The 24,056-nt window shown below is 41.2% G+C and overlaps 1 protein-coding gene across 1 annotated transcript in view; it reads left to right on the forward strand.

Annotated features, from left to right (window-relative positions):
• Positions 1-359: 359 nt before the first annotated feature.
• Positions 360-24,056, forward strand: part of AIFM2 (AIF family member 2) — a 39,794-nt gene continuing 16,097 nt past the window's right edge. Inside the window, exons 1-4 of the mRNA XM_073560028.1 lie at positions 360-474; positions 6,217-6,399; positions 8,112-8,227; positions 21,230-21,349. Coding sequence (XP_073416129.1) covers positions 6,225-6,399; positions 8,112-8,227; positions 21,230-21,349 — 411 coding nt within the window. The 5' untranslated portion in view covers positions 360-474; positions 6,217-6,224. The remainder of the gene's footprint in view (positions 475-6,216; positions 6,400-8,111; positions 8,228-21,229; positions 21,350-24,056) is intronic.

Consider the following 24,056-nt stretch of genomic DNA (forward strand, 5'->3'; position numbering starts at 1 on the left):
TTTTTTTCCCCACAAACGCAAGTCATATCGAAGAAATGTTACCACTAACATGAAGTACAATATGTCACGAAAAAACAATCTCAGAATCAGCGGGATCCGTTGTAATGTTCCAGAGTTATGACCTCATAAAGTGACATTAGTCAGAATTGTAAAATTTGGTCTGGTCATGAAGGTGAAAACAGGCTCGGGGGTAAAGGGGTTAATATTGTGCAATCTTAGGTTTACAGAGCAGTAAGGTGTCAGTTATTATTTCCTTGCATGATTTATATGTATACAAATTATTAATAAATATTTGTATGCAAAAAACATTTTTGCAATACATAAAAGCATCAGTAGATGGCAGCATCGGTCACAGTAGCTGCAGTTCTGATGAGTCATGCTCTATGTGCAGGACCTGTGTACACAGAGCTGTGCAGTGATCGTCCAGAGGGGTGCATGTCGGAGTCAGGAGCTGCTGAAGTCGTCCTGTGATCGGTGAGTGGGCTTCACAGTGTCCCCCTGCAATCACGTCCTGTACTAGCAGCGGGAACTTCTCCAGCTGAATAGTGTGTGTCACATAAGAGTGCAGCACTGCCTACAGCCACAGGAGGCAGCAGCTTCCCCTGTGTCTCCCTATGTTCTGCTATGTGCATGAAAGAGGCAAAAAGGGGTCATGGACTCAATAGTGCAGGATGCGTGCATGTATATCCATAAAAGCTGGCAAGAGTGCCACATTTATTGAACTGTGATATATAGTTGACGCTTCAGAAACTTTTTTTCTTTTTTTTTTTTTTACAGTTATTGTGGTGGAATAGCCTGGTGACTTTCTTCTGTAGATCACCACTTTTAGGGCAGTTTCACACGTCCAGATAATTCCGGTACCGGAAAAACCGGTACCGGAGCTATCCGTATCCGTGTGCTGTCCGTGTTTTTGAAAAATTATTTTTAATGTTAACCCTTTGACTTTTAAAAACGCACACGGACAGCATCCGTGTGCGGTACGTGTTTACACGGACCCATTGACTTGTATGGGTCCGTGTGATCCGTGTGCGGTACGTGTTTACACGGACCCATTGACTTGTATGGGTCCGTGTGATCCGTGTGCGGTACGTGTTTACACGGACCCATTGACTTGTATGGGTCCGTGTGATCCGTGCTGTTGCACAAAAACGGACATGTCAGCATGTTTTACACACGGTCCGTGAAAACACGCTGACATCTGCATAGACACATTCCTGAGAATGTGTCTATGTGTGTCAGTGTCTCCGGTACGTGAGAAAACTGTCACTACACGTACCGGAGACACTGACGTGTGAAACTGCCCTTACAGTGATCCCAAAAATGCTTTAAAATGGCTTTCTGGTGCCGTGTTGAGATCCAGTTCACAAAAAATTCAAACACATTGAAATTTGATCTGCGGTTCACAGAAAAAAATATTACCCAGCCCCATTTCCAACACGGCTGAAGCATCAAAGAGCAGACAAATAGTGATGGGTGGATCTGTGGACTCCCAGGTCCAGCGAGACGTCAAAAAAAATGTTTGGTTCGGGATCTGGACCTGAACCGAACTCCGTATAAATCAATGGAGACCCGAACTTCAGGCTGTAAAATGTTCACAGTAACCTCCAGGGGCCAGCAAAGGAAGCAAAATGTGTGTACGAGCAGGACAACTGCCCTGCAAACATATGTGGATTGTGAAAAAAAAAAAAAAAAGACGTGAGGTCACCTCTATTTTTTGATAACCAGTGTAGGTAAAGCAGACAGCTGGGGGCTGGTATTCTGAGGCTGGTGGTCGGTGTTCATAGCAAGTCTGTAATTCTGCTACATAGAAGCGATCTGAGCATCGTCTTTATGTAGCAAAGCTGATCGGGCTATGGCAGCATCTAGCCGCCTATGGAGGCTATTGAAGCATGCCTAAAGTTAAAGAAAAATAGTTTTAAAAATATAAAAAGAATAAAAAAAAATATAAAAGTTTAAATCACCCTCCTTTCGCCTATTCAAAATAAAACAATAATAAAACAATAAAAAAAAATCACACATACACATACTTGGTATCGCCGCATTCAGAATCACCCGATCTATCAATAAAAAAAAAAAAAAAAAAAAAGGATTAACCTTATCGCTGAAGGGCGTAGCGGGAAAAAAAATCTAAACACCAGAATTTTTGGTTGCCACAACATTGCATTAAAATGTAATAACGGGCGATCAAAAGAACATTATCTGCAACAAAATGGTATCATTAAAAATGTCAGCTCGGCGCGCAAAAAATAAGCCCTCACCCAACCCCAGATCATAAAAATCGAAATGCCACGGGTCTCGGAAAGTGACGCAATTTTTTTTTTTTTTTGGAGAATTATAATGGCAGGTCAGTTTTAGCATTTAGTGCACTTTTTTTGCAATTTCACCGCACTTGGAATTTTTTTTCCTGTTTTCTAGTACACGACATGGTAAAACCAATGGTGTCGTTCAAAAGTACGAATCGTCCCGCAAAAAAAATAAGCCCTCACATGGCCATATTGATGGAAAAATATTAAAGTTATGGCTCTGGGAAGAAGGGGAGCGAAAGACAAAAACGCAAAACAGATTAAAGCTCCTGCCATGAAGGGGTTAAAATTTGTTTTGGGAACAAATTCATCCTGAATGATACTACGACAGTTAAATCCCTTTAAGAAAGAGATGACATGCATACATCCTATTAAATCCTTAGTTAGCCTAACTTGGGATCTCTGGGATATCAGACCCCTGGGTGCAAATATAAACACTTAGAAAAATTTTTTACCCGTTGGTATACGGTAATTCCAAGTGCAAAAGCGAAATTACCTAGAGGAGATTGCCAAACTTTAAACGTGACTTTTTTTATATCTTAACAGAAAACAATGCTTCCTACCATTGTCTCAATTTAAACTCTATATAGCCTGACCTCAAACACCAAATTATCAAATTCAATATAGAGAAAGAAGAAATACATTTTTGCGACAACCTATAACACAATGGGGATTCAGGTGGGCCTATACGGTAAATTAAAAAGTCATCCATGTAGTGATACAACCTACAGCCTGCCATCCAGTGGAGAATAGAAAATACTACATCAAAATGAAAAGACAATGTAAAACCAATAGGAAGGCATTTAGCAAAGAAAAATTGCTCCTCAAATTGAAAACCTAACAACGAAAAACTAACCTGGTCAATTGAGAGTAACCAAAACTGCTTTTATATCCACTTTTGCTATTAGTGAACTTGCTTAGGTAATAATGCAACTGAATTTACCTTCACAATTGTTTTATTTATTCAGTCGTTTAATGAATAACCTTTTGAAAAAATAAGTTATGAACCATTCTATAACTATTAGGTTATTTTTTAGGGACTAAACCTACGAGGCGAGACTAAAATTTACAAAAGGAGGGTGTGAATGTATCACACCTTGCCACCCCTCCCAACGTCAATATTACATCAGCGTGATCACGTGGTAAGTTCTCCCCACTTGTACCAATGTGACGTTCCGCTCCCCCTGGGGACTCAAGGTCAGCTAGGCACTGTTTTATACAGACATCCCCTGTCCACATGGGCCCGGGAAGACACAGGGAGTGAGAGGAGGTGGCCCACACAGTCCATGATGTGGCACCACACTCGTTCACAACCCTGACAGGCCCCTTTCACTAGCCCCAGTGAAATAGAACATTATCAGCCCAGTAGAACTGCCACCAGTTCCTCATTTGAAATAAGCCATGTCCGTTAATGGAAACTATATCAGGCTGGAAACCAACCCCGGTAGCATGGAACATTAAACCGAGAAACAGTCTTGTGAATTAGTGGATCGAGATAAAATAGCAACTCAAGGTTAAATTATACATTTGTTAACCAAGGGACGAAGGAGGGAAATGTGAATTTAACATGTAACCTTTATTATATATTTAAATTTACTCCGATGTCGGACTCCCTTCCGTTGCTGTGGGCTTTGGCGGTGAGCCCACATCTTTCCCGGCACATGTCATCTGTTTTGAACAGCTGACATGTGCTTGAAACAACCGCAGGTGGAATCGTGATCCACTTGCGGCTATTAACCCGTATAACATGCGCTTCCAGCAATCGTGCCGGAAATCCGCCCAACAGTGACCCCCATCATCACGTGATCGCGGGTCACCGATGGCAACCATAGGTCTCCTGGCTGCAGAACACCCAGGCTGTTTATCCTTTGAGACAACGGAATACTGGATGATTCCCAGCACAAAAAGTTGATTCGTGTTTATATCTACAGTTTTGCAGACATTCACAAGAAGAATCATTGAACGCGAAACAAACCTTTATACATACCATTCACTGTCTATGATAAGCTCCAAAAACTCATTACGCCAAATTTTCTGTTTTATGACTGGAGCCAGATGAAAGCCGAGAGGACTAATTCACACTGCAAAGATTCTTTAGACAAACTTCATTAGCGTATTTAAACAGTAGCCAAACTATGATTAAAAGCCAGGATATGCTGGCATACTAGCTTTATCATTTACCACATTGATAGTGCTCCTAGGGACAGACCTAGCAAAGGCACTATAAATGTATTAAATACATCTTGTAGTACTGGATTATTGATATGAGGGGCAAGCCCTGAAGTTGTCTCACCCTGTTCTGTACTGTCCTCTCCACTTGATCCTGCGGCAGCCTTTTCTAGAACTTGACCATCAGTCCTGGGGCCTGGCCCCTGTCAGAGCCAGCCTGCCTTGTGGCGGCACAGCAACCAGGGGGCCCTGCAGGAGACGAGCATCTTCTATGCTGTGCTCCATCTTCATCCCAGCTCCTGGACATATATTGCCAGCCCAGACCTCCACTCACCAAAGCTGACAAGTCCAGCCTTGGATCTCTCGTGGCCTCTGGCAGCAATCCAGTGTCCTTGTCAGTCTTGCAGAATCAGAGCATCGACAGGCAGGATTTCTGCAGGATGATTGGTGACTTCGTGTGGACCCTGAAAGGTTCTGCATCTCTTCTACGGCAACGCTTCTCCATCAGCGGGGAGAAATAAGATGTCGGCAGTTTCCTTACTCTGCCTACGGGACGTCCATTGAAGATACTTGCTTCATCTTGTGACTGGGTGTCATCAGGGCTAGAACCAAGTAGCAGCGCTCTATGGTCGTCTGTCATGGTGGGCACTGGCGGGTTCTCAGACAGCGTCTCAGCCCCTTTTCTCCCCAGCAACCCAGATACTAACCAAACCTCAGCAGACTTAACCCTTGAAGAAACTCAGAAACAAACAGTATTAGTCGCACTGGTCTTAACTTTTAATAAATACCAAAAGCTTTATAATCCCATGTTCCCCCTCGGCAGTCGACTAAGCGCTCCTGTGTTCTCCATGAGGACCGCTGCCACACTCCTCTGGGTATAACAATAGGATGAGCTATTGGAAGTTTGACCAATATCTGCTGGTCCAGCTGACTTTAGTCTAATGTGTACAGGAGCCTTAAATTATTTTAGAGCTTCACATTGTATAAACAGCATGACTGTCACACAAGGGGTATGAGTGAATTGCATTTCTGTATGGGTTCCAGTCATGACATCCATTGTTTTTAAATATGGAAATATCATGCTTTAAATTGAAATATTGTATTGAGCCAAATTTATCATTGAAATTACACCAGTTTCCAAAACTTTTTCTGGCACCTGGGCAAATTTTTTGGTTAGGCCACTTTTCAATTTGAGCATTTTTGCATTTAGTATTTCGAAGCCAAAGCCTCAACACAACATTGTACTCCTATTTAAAATCGAGCATTTAAAGGACTTGTCTGGCCTTCTGCTGCAAGTCTGTAGTCTGCTCTGCCCTCAACAGGGCAGAGCAGTGTGCCTGCGCCGGAGCCACTACAGGAAGGGAAGAAGAGGACGGCATCGTATGAAGATGGGAGGCGCCGGACCGGACTGCGACACCCATCGGACCGGACCGCCCCCTCCGGGGAGTATAACCTAACGTGTTTTTTTTAGCTTTCAGGTTACATCGGAGGCTTATCTACAGCATTACAAAATGCTGTAGATAAGCCCCTCATTTCAATGCCGGCAGCTGATAGGCAAAAAAAAGAGTGACAGATTCCCTTTAAGTTGCATTTACATCTCGCATTACAACTTTCAAGAACGGTTCCAGTTTATCGGAAGGAAGTAGAGCTTGCATTGTGCTTCTGGAGTTGTGTAATGTATATAAATGGGAATGTGATATTTAAGAGTTTGACTTTGATTTTTCTCATTTATTCCTTAAAACAGCAACCAATATGGGCTCTAACCTATCAGTAGATGAATCGGTGCAAGTTGTCATCATAGGTGGAGGATTTGGTGGCAAAGCTGCTGCCAGTCAGCTAAAATCCAATGGAATTCCATTTGTTTTAGTGGATATCAAAGAAGCTTTCCATCACAATGTCGCAGCCCTTCGTGCTTCTGTAGAAGCTGGTAAGACATGTCGTTAATGTCAAGTAAATAATGTTCAGATAAGACCCAGTTCTGTTCCTTTTTAAACCATTTTAGGACAGTTTTCTTAAAATGGTTGAACAGCATTTTATTTTTTGTCTGAGATGCGGCAACCCTATGTTATGGTAAAAATATTACCTGCATAAATAGGGTTAATCTGCAGCTTAATAGTGTTCTGAATTCCTCCCGACAGCCAAGGGCTTTCAATCTTAGGAGTGCGGCCAGCGCAGGTTCAGTCACCACTCTGTGTATAGAGAGCGGCGGCTGTAACCGCGCTCCGGCACTGACTGACAGCAGGCTCAGCATTAGAGCGGGTCATTATGCACTGAGCGGTGACTGTCGCTTTTAATTGAAAGGAAGGAATAAAGTTAATTTCCTCCCGCCAATGGAGTTCATGTCAGTGTTACAGTGTTATGAACATAACAGACGCTCACTGGTAACAAAAAAAAGGAAGACCTACTAAAGGGAGACTCTGCACCCACACCAAACTGGCCCCTGTACAGACTAGAAAGACCCTAGCCTCACAACTCAAAAGCACCACCTCTGATTTGGATTCCTAAAAGTCATCAAGAGGTTTCTCATACCTCCTGAGGAACCAGAGGGGAGTCCGCAACACACTGCCAACAAGAGGAAAGTACAAAACCCAGGGTGAGAAAATAAAAATGTTCATATAGGGTACAGAGGGAAAGTTAAGGGGAAACAAAAGTAAATGGCACAAGTATAACCTCTCAGAAGCCTAAAGAGGTAAAAGAGGAAGGAAAAGGGAAAAAAATGGACTCACTGCAGAAATTCAACTGATGTTTGCCATGCAAGGTAAACCCCTTAGCTGAAGGGCTGCAACTCCTAAACCCAAGTCCACCTAAAGGTTTAGTCAGCAAGGAAGTGCAGTGAAAGGTAATCATATAAAACCCAAGAATATGATGGGTCAGACTAAAATGGGAGAATGGAAAACACCTGGAGAGAAGCAAATCAAGTAGGGGGCACAAAGACAATTGTAAATCGCAGCAACTAGCAGTATGTGGTCAGTGAAGAAAAGGCAATGGCTCAGCAGACAAGGGAACCGACCACACAGCAACAGGTCAACGGACAGAATCCGCAAACCAAGCCATGATAGTCAAGCGGCCCAATTACATCATTCCATTATGCCACCTGTGCCAGACTGACTGCAGAGAGAAGGAGCACAGCCACATTACTCATTGTTTATACGAGATGCGCTTCATAGTATGTAGGTACTATTCTATAGCGGCAAAAGGGAGCACAATTGTATGGTTGCATAGGCAAGTGCAGGGAAGTTATAAGGAAAGAAAGTGTGCACATCCATGATTTAAAATATATAAAGTTTATAATAAAACAATATAAAAAGTATATAAAGACAAAATACATTTAAAAACAATTAAAAATGTACATAGAAAATGTGCTGAGAAAGCATTTCTGCCTCAATACTAAGGCGTCGTCAGTGGAGTGTACTTGTAAATATAAGTTAATTGGGTGAGACTGATTTTTTTTATTAGCACTGGCACTAGGAGCACTTTATTATTATCATTATTATTTGTTGTGTATAATCTACTGCAGCTATTTTTTAAAATATATCTATTAAAAGTTAGGTTTTAACTCTGATATATAGGATACACACACATAGAATTCTATTATCACTGTACATGTTACAATATGTGTTGATTTTGCACTTGTTTCAGGTTTTGCAAGAAAAACGTTCATCTCCTATGAAGAGTCCTTCCAAAACAGCTTTAAACAAGGGCGAGTGTCTGGAATAAACCTGCAGAAGCAGTTGGTTGTGCTGGAAAACAATGAGGTGAATACGGTCTTGTCAATTCTTGCAATGCTCTAAATGATAGCACAGAGAACACAGATGGATGTATGCCTGGCTACAGTGCCAATTTTAATAGGACAGTCCCGGTAATCGTAGTTAAAAAAAAAAAATGCTAGTTTAGCTAAATCAAACCTAAAAGTGCCCAATTTGATTTTCAGGTATATTGGGGGCATTCCTTGGGATAGGCCTCTAAGAATGTAATAAAATAGCCCTTGTCATTTTATTCAAATGGCTGCCCGTCTCAATCACGTGTTAGGACTGGCAGCAGACTGAAGACATACGGCTTCCAAGTGTCACAACTGACAGAGGACAGTGTAAGGTTACATACTTCTGAGATCCAAGGAAAAGGGACGCAAAGTCAGATGAATTAAGTCTCATTGACTCAAGGGATTTTTTTTCTCCAGCCTCCTAGGAATAAACCAATGACTGTCAGAAAGGATCCTTAAGTATGTCTACCTGAAAACACACACGAGGCACGAAAAGACTGCCATAATGAGCAGTGCATGAAGAAAGAGGGGTGAGTGGAAGAGCCCACATGTACCGCTGTTTTAAGACAGCTTCATCATACGTAAGGACCCTTTCTGCCAGTCATTGGCTTATTCCTATTGAGGTCTCTAGCTTTTTCCCTACTAGCAGTGAATAGCATTGCGCTCGATTAGGTCTTTTTGATGTGCACCATTTGATTGTGAGGTGACGTTAAGCCGATTTAATAATGGAGAGGTGTCAATAAGACACCAATCCACTATTAACCCTATACTAAGAAAGGGTTAAAAACCACACACAGACATTAATTAAAAAATCTTTTAATGAAATAAAGACACCAAGTTTTTGACAAATTTTTATTAGTCTGGTAATCCAAAATAAAACCATGACCTGCAACAAAAGTAACATAAAAAATCACCAATATCCTTACCTCTCCGCTGTTCAGTCATGTCCAACGCTGCAATCCATCAGAAAGGGTTAAATAGTTTACAATGAGGACCGGTGCTAATGCGACCAGCCTCACTGTAATCTACTACAAAATGAATTGATTCAGCTCTGCGCAGCCTCAATGGCTGCCTGTAGATGATCTAATTACCGTGGGAAAGTTTCTGACTTTTTTCCCATGGTCATTAGTTCATTCACAGATCAGCCGGGGACTCCCCGCAGCCTCAGTGACGTCAGCGGGAGTCCCTGGCTGATCTGTGAATGAACTAATGACCGTGGGAAAAAAGTCAGAAACTTTTCCACGGTAATTAGATCATCTACAGGCAGCCATTGAGGCTGCGCAGAGCTGAATCAATTCATTTTGTAGTAGATTACAGTGTATTTATTTCATTTATTTATTTCATACTTGGTGTATTTATTTCATTAACCCCTTTCTGCCATTTAGACGTACTATCCTGTCCATGTGCCCTGGGACTTAATTCCCAAGGACGGGATAGTATGTCTAATGCGATCAGCGGCGCCCACGTGGTGAGCGCCGCTGATCGCGGCCGGGTGTCAGCTGATTATCACAGCTGACACCCGGCACAATGTGTCAGGGGCGGTCATGGACCGCCCCCGACACGTTGACCCCTTGTACACCGCGATCAAACATGATCGCGGTGTACCGGGGGTTAAAGGGAAGCATCGGCAGGGAGGGGGCTCCCTCCGTGCTTCCCTGAGCCCCCCACGGCAGCGCAATGTGCAGCGCTGCTGGGGGGGACTCCTTCCCTACAGGCCCCTGGATCCAAGATGGTGACGGGGGCCTTCGGGGGCCTGTAGGGAGCTGACTTCCTCACTGCCTGCAAAGCGCAGGCATGAGGAAGTCTGCAGAACTGCCTGTGACAGATTGCTGATCTGTGATATGACAGATCAGCGATCTGTCACAGGACAGTGATGTCCCACCTGGGACTATGTAATGAAGTAAAAAAAAAAAAGTGTAAAAATAATTTTAAAAAAATCACTAAATAAATTAGTAAAAAAAAAAAAAAATATTCCCCAATAAATTAATTTTTTGAAAATAAAAAAAAAACAATAAAAGTACACATATTTGGTATCGCCGCGTCAGTAGCGACCCGCCCGATAAAACTGTCCCATTAGTTAACCCCTTTAGCGAACCCCTTAAAAAATAAAAATAAAAAACGAAGCAGAAAATGATTTATCATACCACCGAACAAAAAGTGCAATAACACGCGAACAAAAAGACGCATATAACTATCCATGGTACCGCTGAAAACGTCATCTTGTCCCGCAAAAAAAGAAACCGCCATATAGCATCATCCGCAAAAAATAAAGTTATAGCTCGCAGAATAAAGCGATGCAAAAATAATTATTTTTTATATAAAATTGTTTTCATTGCAAAAAAACGACAAAACATAAAAAAAACCTAACTGAGGTATCGCTGTAATCGTACTGACCCGAAGAATAAAACCGCCTTATCAATTTTATCACACGCGGAATGGTGTAAACGCACCCCCCCAAAAGAAATTCATGAAACGCTGGTTTTTGTTCATTCTGCGTCCCAAAAATCGGAATAAAAAGCGATCAAAAAATGTCACGTGCCCGAAAATGGTATCAATAAAAACGTCTACTTGTCCCGCAAAGAATAAGACCTCACATGACTCGGTGGGTCAAAATACGGAAAAATTATAGCTCTCAATGTGTGGTGATGCAAAAACTATTTACAATAAAAAGCGTCTTTTAGCGTGCGACAGCCGGCAAACATAAAAACCGCCATAAATAGTAAATCAAACCCCCCGTTATCACCCCCTTAGTTAGGGAAAAATAATAAAATTAAAAAAAAGTATTTATTTCCATTTTCCCGCTAGGGTTAGGGGTGTGTTGGGGTTAGGGTTGGAGTTATAATTGGGGGGTTTCCACTATTTGGGCACATCAGGTGCTCTCCAAATGCAACATGGCATCTGACCTCAATTCCAGCCAATTTTGCATTGAAAAAGTCAAATGGTGCTCCTTCCCTTCCAAGCTCCGCCATGCGCCCAAACAGTGTTTTACCCCCACATATAGGGTATCAGCATACTCAGGACAAATTGCAAAACAACTTTTGGGGTCCAATTTCTCCTGTTACCCTTAGGAAAATAAAAAATTGTGGGCAAAAATATCATTTTTGTGGAAAAAAAAGGATTTTTTTTATTTTCACGCCCAGGCGTTATAAACTTCTGTGAAGCACTTGGGGGTTCAAAGTGCTCACCACACATCTAGATAAGTTCCTTAGGGGGTCTAGTTTCCAAAATGGGGTCACTTGTGGGGGGTTTCCACTATTTAGGTACATCAGGGGCTCTCCAAAAGCAACATGACACCCGCGGACCATTCCATCGAAGTCTGCATTCCAAAACGTCACTACTTCCCTTCCGAGCCCCTACGTGGGCCCATACAGTAGTTTTCTCCCACATATGGGGTATCAGTGTACTCAGGACAAATTGGACAACAACTTTTGGGGTCCAATTTCTCCTTGTACCCTTGGGAAAATGAAAAAATTGGTGACTAAAAGATCATGTTTGTGGAAAAAATACGATTTTTTTATTTTCACGCCCGGGCGTTATAAACTTCTGTGAAGCACTGGGGGGTTCAAAGTGCTCACCACACATCTAGATAAGTTCCTTGGGGGGTCTAGTTTCCAAAATGGAGTCATTTGTGGGGGGTTTCCACTGTTTTGGTACATCAGGGGCTTTCCAAACGCGACATGGTGTCCGATCTCAATTCCAGCCAAAAACGTCAAATGGCGCTGCTTCCCTTCCGAGCTCTGCCATGCGCCCAAATAGTGGTTTGCCCCCACATGTGGGGTATCAGCGCACTCAGGACAAATTGCACAATATCTTTTAGGGTCCTGTTACCCTTGGAAAACTAAAAATTGGGGTGAAAAGATCATTTTTGTGGAAAAAATATGATTTTTTAATTGTACCGCTGTACGTTATAAACTTTTGTGAAGCCCTTGTGGGTTCAAAGTTCTCACCACATATCTAGATAAGTTCCTTGGGGGGTCTAGTTTCCAAAATGGGTTCACTTGGCGGGGTTTCCACTGTTTAGGTACATCAGGGGCTCTCCAAACGCGACATGGCGACCGATCTGAATTCCAGCCAATTTGGCATTGAAAAAGTCAAACGGCGCTCCTTCCCTGCTGAGGTCTGCCATGCGCCGAAACAGTGGTTCCCCCCCACATATCAGGTATCAGCGTACTCAGGACAAATTGCACAATAAATTTTGCAGTCCAATTTCTCCTGTTACCCTCGGTAAAATTAAAAAAATTGAACCTGAAGTATTTTTTTGTGAAAAAAAGTTAAATGTTCATTTTTTTTTTTTAAATATTCAAAAAATTCCTGTGACGCACCTAAAGGGTTAATAAACTTCTTGAATGTGGTTTTGAGCAGGTTAAGGGGTGCAGTTTTTAGAATGGTGTCACTTTTGGGTATTTTCTTGGGTATTTTCTATCATATAGACTCCTCAAAGTGGCTTCAAATGTGATGTGGTCCGTAAAAATAAAATGGTGTTGCAAAAATGAGAAATCGCTGGTCAATTTTTAACCCTTATAACTTCCTAACAAAAAAAAAATTTTGGTTTCAAAATTGTGCTGATGTAAAGTAAACATGTGGGAAATGTTAGTTATCAAGTTTTTTGTGTGCCGTATCTCTGTGATTTAAGGGCATAAAAATTCAAAGTTGGAAAATTGCGAAATTTTCACCAAATTTCCATTTTTTTTTTTCACAAATAAACGCAAGTTATTTGAATGAAATTTTACCACTAATATGAAGTACAATATGTCACGAGAAAACAATGTGAAGAACTCTGTAAAAAATAAATATATATGTGTCTCAATGACGTGTGTGTGTGTGTGTGTGTGTGTGTGTATATATCTATTCTTTCGTTTCTTTATTAAACCTGTCAGTGTGAGTTTACTATACAGCGCACTGAATTGCCGGCTTTTCTAAAAGACACCGGGTGCGTATTTCTCGCAAGTCACACATCTGGTCCGTGTGTAATGCGTATATTTAGCGCACTCATAGACTTGCATTGGCGTACTACGGTCATAATACGCTGACAATCGCAGCATGCTGCGATTGGCACGGACCGTAGAAAATACGTGAGAAAAACACGGCTGATGGGAGCTACCCCATAGAGAATCATTGGTCTGTGGGCAATGTGGTTTTTTTTTTTTTTTTTTTTTTTATCGCCTCTCACTCGTCCGTATTCCTCTCTAGTGTGACGCCGGCCTAACTGAAAAGATGGTAACAAATTGCAAGCTTTCGAGACTATGCAGGTCTCTTCATCAGGCATTGACTAATACAATGCCTGATGAAGATACCTGAGTAGTCTGGAAAGCTAGCAGTTTGTTACCATCTTTTCGGTTAGCCATTAAAAGGTATCAACCACTGAGGACTCTCAATTCTGAATATTTTTCTGTCTACTGGCTAACACGGTACAAAGATATACGGTATATCTTTCCTGTATCAGGCACAATGTGGCACCCTGGTAGTTACATACATTGACATGCATACTATTTAATGGAGATGCACCCTATTTCTCTTGATACATTTATAAAATTCTGTGACACTCCTGTGGTGTCAAAATTGCATAAAAAGAAGGTCTGCACTCATTGTTTATAGGAGGTGCTTGCAAGAAATCTTAAAAAAATTAAAGAAACAGCACTCATATGCTGAATATATTTAATTCAATTCAATATTTTTTTTTTTAACTTAGATATATAATTTCAGAAAAAAATATAGATCCATACAAATAGTACATTTCCAGGAAAATCAAGTATAATAAATTATGACTGTCACACATCAACTGGTATATTGGAATATTCTGCTTGATTACTGCAGAAATTCAACCCTAATCAACTGTGACCATTTTATAACGTGTCAGCTTTTCCGGAGCCTTGTTCACATCTAGTCACTAAAATAGAAATCAACTTCTATCAATATTAATCCATCATGTTACACACATCTATGATGCGTGAGCTGAATATCAGTCTCCATAAATGGGACATACATTATGTACAAACAGACACAGATGTATGAGAAACTTAAAAGGGCAAAATCTAATAAATAATCCGGAGAAAGGCATATGTAACCTAGTGACCCCTAGGAAGAAAGAAATTAAGGAATGACACCACAAGCCTCTAGTATATGAAAATACAGGTAGAGCACCTATGTGGGAGGTGTGGCAGCTCAGGTCGGTATAGTGGGCTGGTCTAAGTGTGGTATATATGTAGTCCACATGGACAAGAGGAAAGAGTTAAGTTAGGATATAAGAGATAGTAAATCCCAAGAGAACATAAATATGATTAACCAAAGAAGAAAACACTCTCAAAATAATTAGGTTTATTATAAATGATAAAAATCTATCTAAATATCCAAAAGACGCCGAACGTGTCACAAGTGGGCGTGTATTAGGGGCATGTACCACAAGGCTTACTGCGATAGACTACACTTGCGAAAGTCACATCTTACGTCCATGTGACCATTGGGGCAGAGCAACTGGTCAGATCACCAAGGTCCTGTTGCATTTATGTGAGTGTGTGCGATCACATGATCGCATGTGACCGTCGGGGCGGAGCAACAGGTCAGATGACCAAGGTCCTGTTTCATTAATGTGAGTGCAAAATTTTTTCTTGAATCTAATTAAATATATGAAGCATATGAGAGTGCTGTTTCTTTAAAAAATAATGTGGTGTCAATATGATATGATCACTGCACCCCTAGATGAATTAGTTGAGAGGTGTAGTTTGCAAAATGGGATCATTTATGGGGGGGTTATGCCAATGTGATAAGGCACCCGCAAACATAGCAGCATAATCTGCACAAACTGTACTGTTCATTTTCTCCTATTATCCTTTTTTGAAAATTACAAATTTTAGGCCCAAGCAACATTTTTACTGGAAAAAAAAGGTAATATTTCATTTACGCAGCCCAATGTTATATAATTATGTGACTCACAAGAGGGATAAAAAATACTTGCTACACCCCTATATGAATTAGTCGAGAGGTGTAATTTCCAAAATGGGAAAACCTGTGGGGGTTCTGCTGTTTTGGCATGTCAGGGGCTCTACCAGTGGGTCAAGGCACCTGCAAACCATAACAGTAAAATCTGCACTATAGTATGATGCTCCTTCCCTTCTGAGCTTTGCACTGTGTCTGAGAAGTAGTTTCTGATTACACTGCGCAACAAATTTCAGGGAAGTTCTTGTCCCCTGAGAAAATTTTATTGTATTGTGGGGAGGTTGAACTGACAGACAGGTCTGCATATGGAGAGAGGCAGAGGGATAGCGCAGTGTAGGCTGAGATACAGAGAAAGGGATGTCATGTGGTAGTTTGACCATTAGAGGTTAGTGGGGAGTGTAGGAGAGAGTGACTGTGTAACTGCCATGGGTCAAAGTAACTGCCATTGGTCAAGGTAACTGTCAGGTGATAGTGGGCGGAGCTGCCTGGACTGGGAGTATAAAGGCTGAGGGAAGGTTCTGGAAGGTCCAGTCAGCCAGGGGAGCTCACTAAGAAGGAGGTTCTGCTGTAGAATGAAAGACGATAGAAAGCCTCCAGAGAGAAACTGACAGTGGAGACGGTCACGGGGGGTGGCCCAGAGGACAGTAGCCGCAGACAGAGACGGTCTGGGGGTACCAAGTGGACGGTGTACTTTGAACGGTGAAGCGCTGTGGTGGATATGCCTAGGGCATAGTCAGAAGAGCCACAAAGGACGCCACGATGGTGAAACTAAGAAGTGAAGGTACCCGGTCTGTGAGCAATAGGACTGTGAAATTCCTGTGATGAATCGCATCGGTCATCAAAGAGGTGGCCAATAAAAACGGACCTGTTGAATATAAACCCTGTCTCAGTCTCGTGTCTGTCGGCAGCAAGAAGTGGGTCAACCCCATTCCGGTTGGATCAGCACACCCCTCACCTATCCTACAGTATCTTATAGATTTTGATATGCTGAACACGAATATGTGCACCAAAATTCTGCATCACGTAAGGTTTTTAAGAAACAACAGTTTATTTTCTACATTATGACGTCCGAGCCACTACATACATGTGCATCGATGTCAGTAGCAAAAGCGATTGTTCAAAAGTGTTTTGCAGATGTCTTTTGTTTATAATCTATGTCAGATGCTTCTCGTATAAGATTCCACCAGTAGTCAGCCAGCATTGACGTACTCCACTTTCCCTGGTATGTTTTCTCCATCAGCGCATTGTCTTGGTGAAATTTTTCACCGTGTTCATCGCTAACGACACCAAGATTGGCTGGAAAAAAGTCCAAGTGAGAATGTAGAAAATGCATTTTTAGTGACATATTGCATTTCATCAAATGATATGCTGTAAGCATGTTGTTCAAAGTTCGGTGCCCTGCTGTTGCCAAGGAACTTGAAGGTCACATCTTTAAATGCTCTCCATGCCACTTGTTCAGCACCTTGCAAAACACTATTAAAGTTATTGTCATTCATTATATCTCTGTTCCGTGGGCCAATAAAAATACCTTCTTTAATCTTGCATCACTTATTCTTGGAAATTTGTCGCAAGTAAGAAAAGGCTTCCAATTCTTCATTGCTTTGACAAAATTTTTCATAAGCCCAAGTTTAACATGCAAAGGAGGGAGAAATATCTTTGCTGGATCAGCAAGAGGATTATGTTTAACATTCTTCTGTCCAGCAACCAGGTTTTCGCGGAGTGGCCAGTCCTTTCTGAAATAGTGCATTTCTCGTGCACGACTGTCCCACTCACAAATAAAACAACAATACTTGGTATATCCAAGCTGCAGTCCAAGAAGTGCAACAACTTTTAGATCACCACATATGTTCCAGTTATAATTTCTATAATTAATGTGGGTCAACAGTAACTACATATTCTCTACGTTTCTTTCATGTGTACGACATGTCCAGTAGGTATAGAAGGATAGATATTTCTGTTGTGGAGTAAAACTGGCTTCAGACTTAAAACTGACGAGTAAATGAACAGTCGCCATTCCTTCGAGTCATGTTCGCATCCAAGAGCACCAAACAACCCCAAGACTTCGTTGCAAAAGGTTAAACTGTCGACATTGTTGAAAAATTGATTAAGGTCTTTTTGACGACTGCGAAAAACAGAAACTCTTGTTCCTGGTAATAAGAGATTCTGTTCTTGTAGCCTTGATCCCAGTAATTCTGCCTGCCTCTTTGACAATTTCAAATCTCCGACCAAGTCACTCAGATCAGCTTGACTGAACAGATGTGGATTAGCTGTAGAAGGCTCAAAGTCTGGGTCTGCAGCAGTTTCATTTTCCACTGACATTATTTCATCTTCGTCATCCTCCATTGTCCATACTTTGGGCGGCTTTGGAACATAAAGACTTTCACTGGTCCTATGGCTGAAGGAAGATTAGGATATTCTTTTGATTTTCTTATTCTTTGCTGAATATCCTGTTAGATTTGGAAGGCAGAAGCAGCAATCTGTTACATGATCTCTCTGCTCTCTCCATATCATTGGGACAGCGAACGGCATTGAAGGTCGTGATCCATTCAGCCATGCTCTAAGTATGTCAGTATTGTCTTTTGATTCCTCCCCTGCCCAGGAGATGTGGTATGCTCCGTACACGGTCAGCCATGATTCACTGAGCCTGTGCAGAATTTGCATAATAAGTGCTTGCATATGTGTAGTTCAGCAATTTGTTATTTCAGTGGATAATTCAGAATATACTGTTTCAGAAAAAGTTCATTTGAGTTTTTAGAATTATAACAGAATATTATAATGCTTCAGATCATTTCTCAAAAACCTTACGTGATAGCAAAAATCTGAAGTCATTTCTGAAATCAGCAGAAACACTCAAAATTGTCCGAGGGACAAAACCTGGGTAACACTGTGTTACATGTAGGGTATTGGCGCACTCAGGAGAAATTGCACAACAAATTGAGAGGTCCATTTTTTTCCTATTAGCCCTTATAAAAGTAAAAAATTTGGGGCTAAAACAACATTTTGGTGATTGAAAATGTGATTTATTTTTCTTCACCGCCCAATGGTGTAACATTCGGTGAGACATGTGGTGTCAACATGCTTACTGCATTCCTGGATGAATTCAACGGGGGGTGTAATTTGTAAAATTGGGAGTTTCTTCTTTTCTGGCAACTTAAGAGCTCTGCCCGTGTGACATGGCACCTTCAAACCATTTCAGGAAAATCTGAACAACTCCAATATGGTGCTTTCTGGGTAGTGTCTGCAACCTATTCCAGCCAAAATAGGGTCCCTTCCCTTCCAAGCCATGTCGTGCGGTGTGTCCAAACAGTAGTTTTCCACCAAATATGGGGTATCTGCATGCTCAGGAGAAATTTTACAACAAATTTTCTCCTGTTACCCTTGTGGGAAAAAGAAATTGGGACTAAAGCAACATTTTTTTTTTTTTTTTTTTTTCACAACTCGATGTTATAAACTTTTGTGAAGCACCTGGGGGCTCACTACACATCTAGATAAATGCTTTTAGGGGTCTAGGTTTCAAAATTGTGTTACTTGTGGGGATTTCCACTGTTTAGGCACGTCCGGGGCTTTGCAACTGTGTCATGGTGTCCACTTTTGTTTCCAGCCAATTTAGCATTCCAAAAGTCAAAAGCTGCTCCTTCCCTTCTGAGCCCTGCCGTGCACCCAAACAGTAGTTTTCCACCAAATATCAGGTTATGGCATACTCAGGAGAAATTGCTCAACAAATTTATGAGGTCCATTTTGTCCTTTTACATTTCTGAAAATTAAAAATTTATGGCTAAAACAACCTTTTTGTGGGAAAATTAAAATTGTTCATTTTTTTTTTTTCCTTCCACATTGCTTTAATTCATGTGAAGCACCTGAAGGGTTAATAAACTTCTTAAATGTGGCTTTGAGCAGGTTGAGGGGTGCAGTTTTAAGAATGGTGTCACATTTGGTTACTTTGTCTCACATAGGCCCCTCAAAGTCACTTCAAACGGGATGTGGTCCCTAAAAAAAATAGTTTTGTAAATTTTTTATGAAAAATTAGAAATTGCTGAATCAGGTTTTAACCCTTCTACCTTCCTGTAAAATATATATAGCTGAAACATTATATATATATATATATATATATATATATATATATACACACAGTGGGGCAAAAAAGTATTTAGTCAGTCAGCAATAGTGCAAGTTCCACCACTTAAAAAGATGAGAGGCGTCTGTAATTTACATCATAGGTAGACCTCAACTATGGGAGACAAACTGAGAAAAAAAATCCAGAAAATCACATTGTCTGTTTTTTTTTTTTTTTTTCATTTTATTTGCATATTATGGTGGAAAATAAGTATTTGGTCAGAAACAAAATTTCATCTCAATACTTTGTGATATATCCTTTGTTGGCAATGACAGAGGTCAAACGTTTTCTGTAAGTCTTCACAAGGTTGCCACACACTGTTGTTGGTATGTTGGCCCATTCCTCCATGCAGATCTCCTCTAGAGCAGTGATGTTTTTGGCTTTTCGCTTGGCAACACGGACTTTCAACTCCCTCCAAAGGTTTTCTATAGGGTTGAGATCTGGAGACTGGCTAGGCCACTCCAGGACCTTGAAATGCTTCTTATGAAGCCACTCCTTCGTTGCCCTGGTGGTGTGCTTTGGATCATTGTCATGTTGAAAGACCCAGCCACGTTTCATCTTCAATGCCCTTGCTGATGGAAGGAGGTTTGCACTCAAAATCTCACGATACATGGCCCCATTCATTCTTTCATGTACCCGGATCAGTCGTCCTGGCCCCTTTGCAGAGAAACAGCCCCAAAGCATGATGTTTCCACCACCATGCTTTACAGTAGGTATGGTGTTTGATGGATGCAACTCAGTATTCTTTTTCCTCCAAACACGACAAGTTGTGTTTCTACCAAACAGTTCCAGTTTGGTTTCATCAGACCATAGGACATTCTCCCAAAACTCCTCTGGATCATCCAAATACTCTATAGCAAACTTCAGACGGGCCCGGACATGTACAGGCTTAAGCAGTGGGACACGTCTGGCACTGCAGGATCTGAGTCCATGGTGGCGTAGTGTGTTACTTATGGTAGGCCTTGTTACATTGGTCCCAGCACTCTGCAGTTCATTCACTAGGTCCCCCCGTGTGGTTCTGGGATTTTTGCTCACCGTTCTTGTGATCATTCTGACCCCACGGGGTGGGATTTTGCGTGGAGCACCAGATCGAGGGAGATTATCAGTGGTCTTGTATGTCTTCCATTTTCTAATTATTGCTCCCACAGTTGATTTCTTCACTCCAAGCTGGTTGGCTATTGCAGATTCAGTCTTCCCAGCCTGGTGCAGGGCTACAATTTTGTTTCTGGTGTCCTTTGACAGCTCTTTGGTCTTCACCATAGTGGAGTTTAGAGTCAGACTGTTTGAGGGTGTGCACAGGTGTCTTTTTATACTGATAACAAGTTTAAACAGGTGCCATTATTACAGGTAATGAGTGGAGGAAAGAGGAGACTCTTAAAGAAGAAGTTACAGGTCTGTGAGAGCCAGAAATCTTGATTGCTTGTTTCTGACCAAATACTTATTTTCCACCATAATATGCAAATAAAATGAAAAAAAAACAGACAATGTGATTTTCTGGATTTTTTTTTCTCAGTTTGTCTCCCATAGTTGAGGTCTACCTATGATGTAAATTACAGACGCTTCTCATCTTTTTAAGTGGTGGAACTTGCACTATTGCTGACTGACTAAATACTTTTTTGCCCCACTGTATGTGTGTGTGTGTGTGTATATATATATATATATATATATATATATATTATGTTGCAAAAATTATGCAGATGTATAGTACGCATGTGGGAAATTATTAACTATTTTGTGTGACAACAAACTCCAAAAATGTTATCCTAAATTTAACACTTACATGAAGTACAATCCCAGATTCACATAATTTGGGTGTCTTGTTTTCGTGTAACTATCAATATAACTGTGAGCTGAATTACATCTCTTTAAAGAGTTATATTCTGTGTACAGAAAATGTTCCACTCTTTTGGTTTTAATTCACATTTCTTCTATCAATTTTTCTTCATCCAGGAAATACACTATTCCCATCTAATCATTGCAACTGGAAGTGACGGTCCTTTCCCTGGAAAATTTAACAAGGCAACCACCAAAGAAATGGCCATTCAAGTATATGAAGATCTAGTAAAGGAGGTGAGAAAAATACCAGATGTGATCAATCTGTGGCTGGCATTTCAGTAAAACGGCTGTTCTAATAAATTCCGTGGTCGGTAGTAGAATGCTCTACAAAAAGATAGATAAATCGAAGAGCTATAACTGAAATCCCACATAGGTAGACAGAATTACCTTTGATTGGAGTCTATGAGCTCTGACATCAGTTACATTCCAAAACTATAATGTACAAAATACTGCTGTGCCACAGGTTTCTAATGCCAAATATGTGTGACCACCACCACAAAGAAGCCTTCATTCAGTTGCACTTTGCAGGTCATAGATTTACAAAGTTATTTCTCTGGTGATGATCCAATAATCTGTGAGACGTGTGTCATCTCACCAGGGTGTGTTCACAACAGTATAATACTGTACCTGCAGTAATGGTGTTATTTGGTCACAAGATTTCGCTGATGACTCTAAGATGCAAAATGAATGTCCGGTGGAGCTACAATCTGAGGTGATGTGAAACACGGGAAGAAGTGCGGCCATCTTAAGGGCTGTCTGCAGTTACTGAGAATAGCGAGTATGCAGGTTGTCTCTTCAGAGAAGTAGAGGCCTAGAACTTTAGTGCCTCCTATTGGAAGTAGCAATCCAAAAAGTCAATATCGACCCTTTTATCAAGCCTTATCACATGACTTAGGAAGGATAAAAGCCAAACCAGAATCTTAATTTGCAGACACTATTTCGGTTTACTGCCCATGCCCGGTCAGACCCCCTCTCACCCAGCCAAACCAGATCTCACACTTTACACTGATAAATGGCAGCACCCCAAAACAGTGTCTACAAATTGAGATTCTGGTTTGACTTTTATCATAAGTCATGTGACAGCACTTTGAATGTTTCATATTTTCAGGTTGAATCATACACATACACAAATAGGTAAAATAATTATGGTGTGGGAACTGTGCTGGAGTCTGTTTTGTTGCCCATGACTTCATTGAGGAAAATACCTCGGTGCACAACTTAAAAATCTGTTTGGTAAAAAAAAAGTGTTACGAGAAGTATATCCCTGATCCATTTTTCATCAAATGTTGTTATGACAACAACTTCAGCTATTTTATTCTAGATGTTTTTAAAATTTTTTTCTTTAAAATAAATCTGGGGGGGCTTATTCATGATGAACTTTTTTTTACATGACGTTCAATGAAATGTATTAATTCATAATCAATACGGTTCCCCTGCTAAAATGTATGACTAACAAATCTGTGCAAAAGTAGAAAAAAAAAATCTTTCCATTAAAGGGAATCATCTGTCACCATTTTTTTTTTTTTTTTTGGCTTGCAGCTGCCGGCATAGACATCGGGGGCTTATCTACAGCATTCTGTAATGCTGTAGATAGGCCTCTGATGTAACCTGAAAGATGAGAAAAACGAGTTAGATTATACTCACCGGGGTGGGAGGTCCGGTCCGGTGGGTGTTGCGGTCTGGTTCGATGCCTCCCTTCTTCATGCGATGACGTCCTGTAATGGCTGCGGCGCAAGCGCACTGCTCTGCCCTGTTGAGGGCAGAGCAGAATTCTGCATTGCGCAGACGCCAGACCTCTCACGCCGCAGCCATTACAGGACAGGAGAAGAGGACATCATCGCATGAAGAAGGGATGCGTCGGACCGTACTGCAACACACACCGGACCGCCCACCCCTGTGAGTATAAAATAACGTGTTTTTCTTATCTTTCAAGTTACATTGGAGGCTTATCTACAGCATTACAGAATGCTGTAGATAAGCCCCCAATGTCTATGCCGGCAGCTTGCAAGCCAATAAAAAGGGTGACAGATTACCTTTAACCTGTTATGGCTATGCGCACACAGTTTCTTTCGGATGCAGCCACTGAGTTTACACAGGCAAAGACGCTTTAGGAAAATGCTTGCAGTCACTTTCCTGAAGTAGCTTTGCCAGTGGCGTTGCCTTGGTTCCTGCGGTGCCACAGGCGTGTTTCGTTCTAAACTCTGTGTAGAGTGTGGGCGGCTTCTTAGGAGAGGAGTGAGCATGTCACTTCTTGTAACTTTTTCAGGGTTTCCAAACCATGAAGTGCTTAAAGAGATCCTGTCAGCAGGATTCAGCCCTATAAATTAACCCCTTCCTGACATGCGCCATACATATACAGAACCGCAGGAGCTGTTTTCCCGCAAACCGCTGTATAGGTATGGAGCCATAATGTGGACTCATGCTAAGTGCCACTGCAATCGGGTGCAGGTGTCAGATGTGAGAGCTTACACCCTGCAGCAACACTCACGATCGGTGATGTTTATTCCATGTGATGCTGCTGTCAATAGTGACAGCGGCTTCGAGGAGCATCGCAGAGGGAGTGAGCTCCCTGTCTGATTCCATCAGTTTAGCACATTTATTTATGTAAATGAATAAAAAAGTATACATATTTGGTATTGCCGCTATAAAACTGTCCAATAGTTCACTAAAGGGGATGACGCCGTAAAAAAATAAATAAAGCATAGCTTTTGCCTCGTTTTTTATCATACTACCGATTGTAGAATGCAATAAAACATAATCAAAAAGACAGATGTAACTAAAAATGGTACTGCTGAAAACATCATCTTGTCCCACAAAAAGCAAGCCACCCTAAAGCTCTGTCTCTATAAAAAAAAAAAAAAAAGTTATAGCTCGCAGAATAAAGTGATGCAAAAATAATTATTTTTTTTCTATAAAATAGTTTTTATTGTGTAAAATCACC

The sequence above is a fragment of the Dendrobates tinctorius genome, unplaced genomic scaffold (genome assembly GCF_039654945.1).
Source record: "Dendrobates tinctorius isolate UK_male_01 unplaced genomic scaffold, ASM3965494v1 ptg000292l, whole genome shotgun sequence".
Lineage (NCBI taxonomy): Eukaryota > Metazoa > Chordata > Amphibia > Anura > Dendrobatidae > Dendrobates > Dendrobates tinctorius.